Here is a 10,325-nt window from a genome sequence, read left to right as displayed (position 1 = left end):
CCTGCCATGTCTCGCCGGAAGCCTGCGTTGGGCGGCCTCGCTGCCTCCAGCCCAGTCCCTGCGAGGCAAGCTGTTTTGAGCCGATTCTTCCAGTCTACGGGAAGCCTGAAATCCACCTCCTCCCCCACGGGTGCAACCGATCAGGTGGACCGTGACGCCGCAGCGCCCCCAGCGTCCACTTTCCCGCCCCAGCTGCCGCCGCTCGTGGTAGGTTCTGTCCGGGACGGGGAAGGGCTGTCGGGGCCGGTGGGCGGGGCTTGTGGGTGAGGCGGGCGGAGGCGGGTACTCTCCGCCAGATGGCAGGGCTGGAGGAGGAAGGGGTGGGCTGAAGAAGGGGAAGGTGGGAAGAGCCCAGGCGGGGCTACAAACTAGGTGAAGCGCTGAGGTTTTTAGTACTTCCATTTGAGTAGATAGGCTAAGGTTACGCAGGTGTTTAATGGCAGGCCTGAGACAGGAACTCAGGTCTCCTGACTCGCATTCTGATAAGGGGGCTTGTGGGTAAGGGGTGCGTCTTTTAACCTCCATCCTTTTTTTTTTTCCTTGGTGGTCGAAGAGTTTTACTGATTTAAAAAGTGCAGGATTGGGTAACTAGAAGAAAGCTGCCGTTAGGTCTCCAGTTTTCAAGGCTGCAACAGCGTTGCTCAATATTTCAAATCACTACGGTTAAAAGCAGTCATATTGTGCAGTTCCCCAGTGAACACTTTTTGTAGTTTAGATTATAAAGTCTGAAATACAATTTGGGTGGATAAAGTTTCTTAGGATGGTATAGATGTGATTAATTATGGAGTCCTTCCTGTTGCCATCCTTCAACGCAATAAGTACATTTGTTTGTTTTTAGACGGGAGATACTGCCAGGGGAAAAGCCCAAGGGTGACCCCTCACTGGGGTCACCTGCACAGTATGTTTCAAACTGAGGGTGGAAAGGCATTGAAGACTGGTATTTAGCCACCTACCGTGTTATAATGTAGGTGACAGCTTGGGTGCTTCAAAATCTTGTTCCCTTCTTATATGTTTCTCCCTTATAGTGATTACTTCTCTTCTGTTTTTGTTTTTTTTTTTTTGAGGCCGACATTTTCGTGAATTCACCAAAAGTTTGCACCCACCATTTAAAGGGTAGTTGGTGAAGGACTTACGTATGCTTTTGGCAAGTTTTCTGCCAAGAAAAAGTTCATAATCTTGTCACATCTTTAGTGATGAACATAAACCATTTAAACAGGAAACACTTAAATTGGAATGACCATGTCAAAAATGATACTGTTCTTTTATTATGTATCTTTTCCTCTCTGTGCCTTTGCTACATAGCTGTTTATTTCTTAGAGGTATTTTATTTAGCATATGTAAGTAGGGTGATTCAAGTTTTATAATTAGAGAAAGCTGAAGGCTGATTGAGTCAAGACAGGTAGCAGCCTTGGTTTCAATTAATTCTAAACAGGGCTTGAGTTGCTGAGACTCCTGGCCTCAGTCATTAGACTCTACCTTGTCTTTTATGGTGTTAAAAACAGTTCACCCATAGACTTTTCCAGTACTAAACGTAGGGGATTCTTTGAAGAATGGATGGCAAGGAACTTGTCATTCAGATGTAAGGTTTAAATTACTTCGCATACCTCAGGCCTTCTCAGAATAGAGATAACACATCATTTTCTAACCTTCCCGATATAGGCTACAGAAATTGACAGAAGTAAGAAGAGACCATTGGAAAATGATGGGCCTGTTAAAAAGAAAGTAAAGAAAGCCCAACAAAAGGAAGGAGGAAGTGATCTGGGAATGTCTGGCAACTCTGGTGAGTTGTGGGGGATTCTTTTCTCTCTCAGTCATGGCCCTGTTATTCTGGAATTCTCCAGAGGGTGGAAGAGTATATTAGAATTATGTCTTTTTTCTTTTTGGAGAAAGGTCCCCTTTGTTCCTGAGCAGAGTGGCGCCCTATAGGTGATGGTGATGTGTATAGGACGTTAAAGGGATGGTAGAGCTAGAATTCTGCAATTTAACTGTAGTTCTCCCAACTTTCTCCTTTATTCCTTCTAGCTATTTTTGTCCTGATTATAAAATTAAAACATTCTTGCTACAGAAATTTCAAACAGTACAGAAATTTGGAACGTAGACAGTGATAGACCCCATAATCCCTCCCTTTGAGTGAGGCCCACTGCTAACTGGTGTTCTGTATATAATTCCAGATTTTAAAAATTTATACATGTGTATATATGTGCATACTCATAAGCTCACAAATTAGTTTATTTAATTATATTTTATGGATTATATTATATTGTATACTAATTTGCTACTGTCTTTTTCTACTTAATAGAAAATTTTGAACAATTTTCAGTATCAGGACCCGTAGATCTACTCTCCGCCCCCTTTTTTTTTTTTTGTGCTTAGAGCTGCTGTTTGTGTATGTAAAAGGCATTGAATAAAAACAGCATGCCTAGGCTGGACGCGGTGGCTGACACCTGTAATCTCAGCACTTTGGGAGGCCAAGGCAGGCGGATCATCTGAGGTCAGGAGTTTAAAACCAGCCTGGCCAACATGGTGAAATCCTGTCTCCACTAAAAATACGATAATTAGCTGGGCTTGGTGGTGGTTGCCTGTAATCCCAGCTACGTGGGAGGTTGAGGCAGGAGAATCACTTGAGCCCAGGAGGCGGAAGTTGCTGTGAGCCAAGATTGTGCCACTGCACTCCAGCCTGGGCGACAGAGCGACACTCTGTCTCAAAACAAAAAAAAAACAAACGAAAAACAGCAAAAAAAAAAAAACAAAAACCCAGCCTGCCTGAGTGCCTGCGTTCCTGGATTTCTAGAGGTGCTGTTGCATATAGACAGTTGAGCAGATTTTTCTCTGGTTTTATGGTATCAGAGAATTTGTGATAAGGGAAGACAGGAAATCCATCTTTATTCATTATCCCCAGGAAATTAGGTAAAGAGAATGAGAAAAAAGAAAGTCCCAATTCAGTAGAGGTATCTGTCCAGTGGAGATATATGTAAAATATTAATCCTTCCATTAAAGGTAAAATTTGGATTTAGGGTCAACATGAAAGCTTTAGTATGAAATAACTACAGGAATGGAGATGTGTGGCTAAGGAGAAAAGTAAATCTAAAACTTCTCCTTTCTGGAGGGGGCATGCAAGAAGGCATGACTTGAGAGAATTTGTCACGTGTTAATGTTACAATTCTGGGGCTGCCTACCTTTCATTGCTTGATTACTCTGTATAGACCCATTTTTTAGGTCTACAAGCACTGAATATGCAACTGATTTTTATTCTAGAGACTTTTTGTAGCTCATTTATTTTTCCTAAGAAGGCTTTTTGCCCTCTATTTTTTTTTTTTTTTTTGAGACAGGGTCTCTCACTCTGTCACCCAGGCTGGAGTGCACTGGTGTAATCTCAGCTCACTGTAACCTCCACCTCCTGAGTTCAAGCAATTCTCCTGCCTCAGCCTCCCAAGTAACTGGGATTACAGGTGCGTGCCACCACACCTGGCTACTTTTTGTATTTTTAGTAGAGTCAGCATTTTGCCATGTTGGTTAGGCTGGTCTCAAACTCCTGGTGGCCTCAAGTGATCTGCCCGTCTTGGCCTCCCAAAGTGCTGCATTACAGGTGTGAGCCACTGCGCCCGGCCTGTTGTCTTTTTATAGAGGAAGAAGTGGGTGATAGATGAAGAGAACTGAAGATTATCACAGTTAAGTAACTAAGACCACATGGGACAGTTGAAATAGAATGTTGTTGAAATAGGACAATGCACTTGGCATACTTTAAAATAGGACCTTTGCCACTTGTTAAAAATGGCACTAAGGAAGAAGGGAGAGGATCATTCACTAGTCAGAAGCTGGGTGACTGCTCCACTTCAGTTTATTTTATTTTTTAGAGACAGGTCTTACTTTGTCATCCAGGCTGGAGTGTAGTGGCAGGATCATTGCTCATGTAGCCTCAAACTCCTGGGCTCAAGCCATCCTCCTGCCTTAGCTTCCTAAGTAGCAAGGATCACAGGTGCATGCCACCATGCCTGGCTAATTAAAAAAAATATATGTTTTTTAGAGACAGGGTTTTGCTGTGTTGACCAGGCTGGTCTTGAATTCCTAGTCCCAAGCCATCCTCCTGCCTCAGCACCTCAGTAGCTGGGACTGCACTCCTGAGCCATCATACCTGGCAAGTTTTGTTTTTTTTTTAATAACAGAATTATTAAGATATAGTTCTTGGGGCCGGGCATGGTGGCTCACGCCTGTAATCCCAGCACTTTGGGAGGCTGAGGCAGGTGTATCACCTGAGGTCAGGAGTTCGAGACTAGCCTGGTCAACATGGTGAAACCCCGTCTCTACTAAAAATACAAAAATTAGCCAGACGTGGTGGCGGGCACTGGTGGTCCCAGCTACCCAGGAGGCTGAGACGGGAGAATCGCTTGAGTCTGGGAGGTGTGGGTGCAGTGAACCGAGATCATGCCACTGCTCTCCAAGCTGGGCGACAGATTGAGGCTCAGTCTCAAAAAAAAGATACAGTTATCATACAATATGATTCACCCATTTAGCATGCACAATTCAGTGGCTTTTAGGATATTCCCAGAGTTGTGCAACCATCATCAAAGTCAATTTTAGAACATTTTCGTCACCCCAAAAGAGACCCTGTGCCCATGAACAGCCACCCCCTGTTCTCCCCCAGCACTTCCCAGCCCTAGGTAACCACTAATCTACTTTCTGTCTATAGATTTGCCTATTCTGAACATTTCATATAAATGGAATCATATAATGTGTGGCCTTTGGTGTCTGGTTTCTTTCACTTACTGTAATGTTTTCAAGGTTCATCCGTGTTGTAGCATGTATCTACTTCATTCCCTTTTCTAAAAATATTCATTTTCTTTATTGTGGTAAACTATACATAACATAAAATTTATCATCCTTGACATTTTTAAGTATACAGCTCAGGGGTATTTAGTACATATGCACCCATCACCACCATCCATCTCCAGAACTTTTAATCTTGCAATCCTGTAAGTCTGTACCCATTAAACACTAACTCCATGTATTTCCCTTCCCCCAACCCATGGTGCCTGCCATTCAGCTTTCTGTCTCTATCATTTTGGCTATTCTATAATACATTCATTCCTTTTTATTTCTAGGCAGTATTCCATTGTATATATCCACCTCAGTTCTTAACTCTTCAATTAACAAGTTATTTTTTATACCTGGGATCCACAGGAGAAGGAAACTTTTATACATACAAGCAAACTTAGATACATTTGAAAAGCCAGTTAAGTATGTATTTTGAAAACCAAGGGAAGAATAATAAAGTAAGAGATGCGTTTGTTTTCACACTACTGATAAAGACATACCAGAGACTGGGAAGAAAAAGAGGTTTAATTGGACTTACGGTTCCACATGGCTGGGGAGGCCTCAGAATCATAGTGGGAGGTGAAAGGCACTTCTTTTTTTTTATTTTTTTATATTTTAAGTTTTGGGATACATGTGTAGAACATGCAAGTTTGTTGAAAGGCATTTCTTACATGGCGGTGGCAAGAGAAAATGAGGAAGACGCAAAGGTGGAAACCCCTGATAAACCCATCAGATTTCATGAGACTTATTCACTATCATCAGAATAGCACAGGAAAGACTGGCTCCCATGATTCCTCCCACTGGGTCCCTCCCACTGGGTCCCTCCCACAACACATGAGAATTCTGGGAGATAAAATTCAAGTTGATATTTGGGTCAGGGCACAGTCAAACTATATCACATTGGAAAAGATTCAAAAATATATTTCTAGCATAAAGGAAGTCATAGGAAACAAGGTAACTGTATATTGGAAAAGTCATGTTTAGAAGGAAAGAGTCACTGTATTTCTTCGGAGATTCTTAGCCTTTAGCATAAAAGACATCAAAGGTTTTTTATTTTTAATTATAGAGGGTTGTCTTTTTCTCTGGTTGCTTTTAAGATTTTCTCTTAATCACTGATTTTCATATTCAATTTTTTTTCTGCCCCATAGAATCTGCAGAAACACATATTTGATTTTGATGGACCTTGTCTGTTTGCCACCCCCCCAATCTCAGCTCACTGCAACCCACCCCACCAGGTTTAAGCAATGCTCCTGCCTTAGCCTCTGGAGCAGCTGGGGTTACAGGCACTCGTCACCACGCCTGGCTAATTTGTGTATTTTTAGTGGAGATCGGGTTTCACCATGTTGGCCAGGTTGGTCTCAAACTCCTGACCTTGTGCTCTACCTTCCTTGGCCTCCCAAAGTGCTGGGATTATAGGCGTGAGCCATCGTGCCCAGCTGCCTTTGTCTGGTTTTTAATTTTTATTTCTTCATTTATTTTTATCCTGTTTGGAGCTCATTTAAAGCTTCTCCAGTCTGTGGGTTTATAGGTCTTATTAATTGTGGGAAACTTTTTTGGTTGTTACTGTTTCACGTTTTTTCTGTCTTCCTATCTCTGTGTCTCCTTCTGAGAGTTTATTACAGGGATATTAACTATTTGATATTATCTCTTAAGTCATCGAGGCTCTTTTAATTTGTTTTCCAGGCTTATTTCTCTTTGTACTTCATTTTGGATAGATTCTACTGCTCTGTTTTCAGTGGTCTTTTTTTCTGCTATGTCTAATCTGCTGTAAATCTCATTCAATAAAATGTTCATTTCCTATATTGTATATTTCATCTCTAGAAGTTCCATTTTGTTCTTTTAAAATATCTTCCAGTTCTCTATGTGAATTATATCTCAGTAAAGCTATTGAAAAAAATCCTTTTGCTTCTCTTTTTGCTCATGTTTTCCTTTATATTCTCAATTATATGGAGCATATTTATAAATTGTATTTTCTTGTTCTTATATGCTAATTGCATCATCTGTCATTTCTGGGCCTGCATCCCTTGACAGATTTTTCCTGCTTTTTGCATGTCTAGTAACTAACTAGTTGGATCATGGATATGTTGAATCTGTGTTGTCTCCTGCTGGAGTTTGTGTTTCTTTAGAGTGTTGGACTCTGTTCTGGCAAGCAGTTAAATTCCTTTGGATCACTTTGATCTTTTTAAGGATTGTTTTTAAACTTCAGTAGAGAATAATAGCCCTTACTCTAGAGCAACTTTAGTCACATTCCTACGGCTTGACCTTTTTAGAGTTAGAAAGGGACGCATAGTAGCAGTAGCACACCATTACATCGTATTTCCACAATACAGAGATAGTAGACATTGGTAACATTAAGAACATAAATACAGTCATATGCTACCTAACAACAGTCAATGAGGGACTGCCTATACAACATTAGTCTCACAAGATTATAGTAGGTATTTTTACTGTACCATTTCTATGTTTAAATATGTTTAGATACACAGATACCATTGTGTTACAGTTGTCTCTAGTATTCAGTATGGTAACACGCTATACAGGTTTATAACCTGGGAGCAGTAAATTATACCATATAGCCTAGGTGTGTAGGAGTCTATACCATCATCTAGGTTTGTGTAAGTACACTCTCTGATGTGCACACAATGAAATCACCTAATGACACGTTCTTCATAACATATCCCCATCATTAAATGATGCAAGACTGTCAACACCTGTAGTAAGTTTTAGGCAGTGATTATTTATTATTCAACCAGTAGCATCTACCAGCCGTAAGAGTCCCTGATTATTTCATCTCTGTTTTTCACACTTTGGTTTTAAATACTGTCAAAGTCAAATAAGATATGGAGACAAATCTCTAAATTTAAAACGTTTTATTTGGGGCTGGGTGTGGTGGCTCACACCTTTAATCACAGCACTTTGGGAGGCGGAGGTGGGCGGATCACCTGAGTTCAGGAGTTCAAGACCAGCCTGCCCAACATGATGAAACCCCATCTCTACTACCAATACAAAAATTAGCCAGGTATGGTGGCACACACCTGTAATCCCAGCTATTCAGGAGGCCAAGATAGGAGAATTACTTGAATCCAGGAGGCAGAGGTTGTGGTGAGCCGAGATCACACCATTGCACTCCAGCCCGGGTGACAGAGTGAGACTTTGTCTCAAAAAAAGGAAAAAAAACCCCAAAAAACCCATTTTATTTGGGAAGCAAGAATTGCAATTTGGGGCATACACACAGACCAGGTGGTCTTTGGTATGATGAAGGACAAAGATAAAATTGGAAGTTTTATTAAAAAGGAGAAATGAGCCAGGAGCAGCTGCTCACACCTGTATTCCCAACACTTTGGGAGGCCAAAGCAGGAGGATTGTTTGAGCCCAGGAGTTGGAGACCAGCCTAGGCAGCATAGGGAGACCCCAACTATATAAAAAAATTTAAAAAAATTAGTTGGGCATGGTGGCACTTGCCTGTAGTCCCAGCTACTCAGGAGGCTGAGGTGGGAGGATCTCATAAGCCCTGGAGGTCAAGGTTGCAAAAAGAAAAAGAAATGTATTGTTTTGAAAGAAGGTTCATTGGTACTAGGAAAATCTGGGGGAACTGGCAAGCTCTGATTAGTGAATGACCGCAGTGGGTAAAACTAGCCTTAGAGTCACAGCAGGTTGTTTTAGCAGCTATCAGGTAAAATTGGTTTCAGGTTACAGTAGGCAGTTTTAGCAGCTAGGCTTGCAGAGAATTACATTTTTGGAGCAATGATATATGCTCTCAGTGCTTTTTCCCCTGGTCTCTCTACTCCATTTTAAGTGAGTGTGACAAGAATGACCCAATTCATATGATCAACTTTCACAATACTTTTTTTTTTTTTTCCCCCAACAAAAACTCCAAGTTCTTCATCCCACCTCCATTCCAGGCAAAGTTTTTTTTATGTCTATAGGAGGGAAAATCTTTGTATAACATACACACTTATAGTATACTTTGGAGGGTGATACACATGTACATTTCGAAAAAGAGAGTAATAGTAAACAAGGGGAATATACATTTGAGAAAAGAGTCAAATTTACATTTTTGTAGCTAGAAAATTCACAGGAGACCTAATGAAAGCCTGTGAAGACGTCTAAATATAAATCGGGAAAATTTTAAGCCCTTTTTTTTTTTTTTTGAAGCAACAAAAGCAGAGATTTATTGAAAACAAAAAGTACACTCCACAGGGTGGGAGCAGGCCCTAGCAAGCAGCTCAGGAGCAATTTTAAACTTTTAGAATGAACAAAACACAACTCTTGCCCTCAGAGTGTTTTTGCTTTAATAGGGAAGGTAAGAGGTGATAAATGCATGCAGTCCCAGTTCCTTTACATTTAGTAGCACCAACCTAATAGTATTGCTCTAAACAGTGAAATACTGTGTTCTAGTACATGGTAGGGATCCAGGGATCCAGAAAATGATAGTTTCCCTTCTTTCATGGATTGCTTGTTTATGAAAAACTGCCAATTGGCAGACTGTGATGAGTGCCACAGGGAGATGTGATCTTGTTATAGGAATATAGAGAAAGAAAAGATGATTTTTTTTTTTTTTTTTTTTTTTTTTTTTTTGAGACGGAGTCTCGCTCTGCCGCCCAGGCTGGAGTGCAGTGGCCAGATCTCGGCTCACTGCAAGCTCTGCCTCCCGGGTTCACGCCATTCTCCTGCCTCAGCCTCCTGAGTAGCTGGGACTACAGGCGCCCGCCACCTCGCCCGGCTAGTTTTTTGTATTTTTTAGTAGAGACGGGGTTTCACCGTGTCAGCCAGGATGGTCTCGATCTCCTGACCTCGTGATCCGCCCGTCTCGGCCTCCCAAAGTGCTGGGATTACAGGCTTGAGCCACCGCGCCCGGCCAGAAAAGATGATTTTAAGCTGGGAAAGCTAGCAGAAGGTTTTATGGGAAAGGTAGATTTGAAATGGGTCTTGAAGAATGAATACAATTTTGACATGCAGAAGGCATGTCATGAGCAAAGTGATGGTGTGTCTGAGTCTGTCGATTTGGTTTTCTTGGTGAACCCCTGATGTCAATGTCAAGTCTTTCTCCTTGAGCTAGTTAGATTTCCCAGTCAAGAGTCCTCCCAGCTTCTGCCTGGAGGGGAGTGTCTGGCTGCCTGGGTTCTGGAGAGGCCGTGGATCTCAGCATACATTGTGTCTGTGTTCCTGTCATCCTTCTGGGTTAACACAGTACTCCGTCAACTGTGCTTGTTTTGCCTTTCCAGGGAAGAAATCTCCAGTTGGCTGCTGATGTGGAGGAAGGGCAGTTATCTTTCAACTTGGAGTATGGTAGGGGTTTAGGGAACCAATTACTTGGAACCAATCCTCTTTATTTTAGAACCTTCTTTTATTCCTTTCCAGAGCTACTGGTACCCTAATTCCTGAGTCTTTTGAGCATTTTGTGTTTTAAGTAGAGTTGGCTCTTGGTTTTCCTAATTACTGACTTAGGATTTAGCTCTCAGGTGTGCTGAATTGGTTGTTGTTCATTTGTTTTCCTTTCTAGCTTTAGATAT

At 41.7% G+C, this 10,325-nt stretch overlaps 1 protein-coding gene across 2 annotated transcripts in view; it reads left to right on the top strand.

The window, feature by feature from the left end:
- The first annotated feature begins 6 nt into the window (after positions 1 to 6).
- Positions 7 to 10,325, top strand: part of MSH3 (mutS homolog 3) — a 221,234-nt gene continuing 210,915 nt past the window's right edge. Inside the window, exons 1-2 of one of the 2 annotated variants that reach the window (XM_050795642.1) lie at positions 7 to 207; positions 1,660 to 1,780. In XM_050795642.1, coding sequence (XP_050651599.1) covers positions 7 to 207; positions 1,660 to 1,780 — 322 coding nt within the window. Of the gene's footprint in view, positions 208 to 378; positions 499 to 1,659; positions 1,781 to 10,325 lie in introns of those variants that run through there. The other variant, XM_050795643.1, reaches the window with a different exon arrangement.

The sequence above is a fragment of the Macaca thibetana genome, chromosome 6 (genome assembly GCF_024542745.1).
Source record: "Macaca thibetana thibetana isolate TM-01 chromosome 6, ASM2454274v1, whole genome shotgun sequence".
NCBI classification, from domain to species: Eukaryota; Metazoa; Chordata; class Mammalia; order Primates; family Cercopithecidae; genus Macaca; species Macaca thibetana.
Note: the sequence above shows the minus strand (reverse complement) of the source record. Positions and strands in the feature narration are given on the sequence as shown.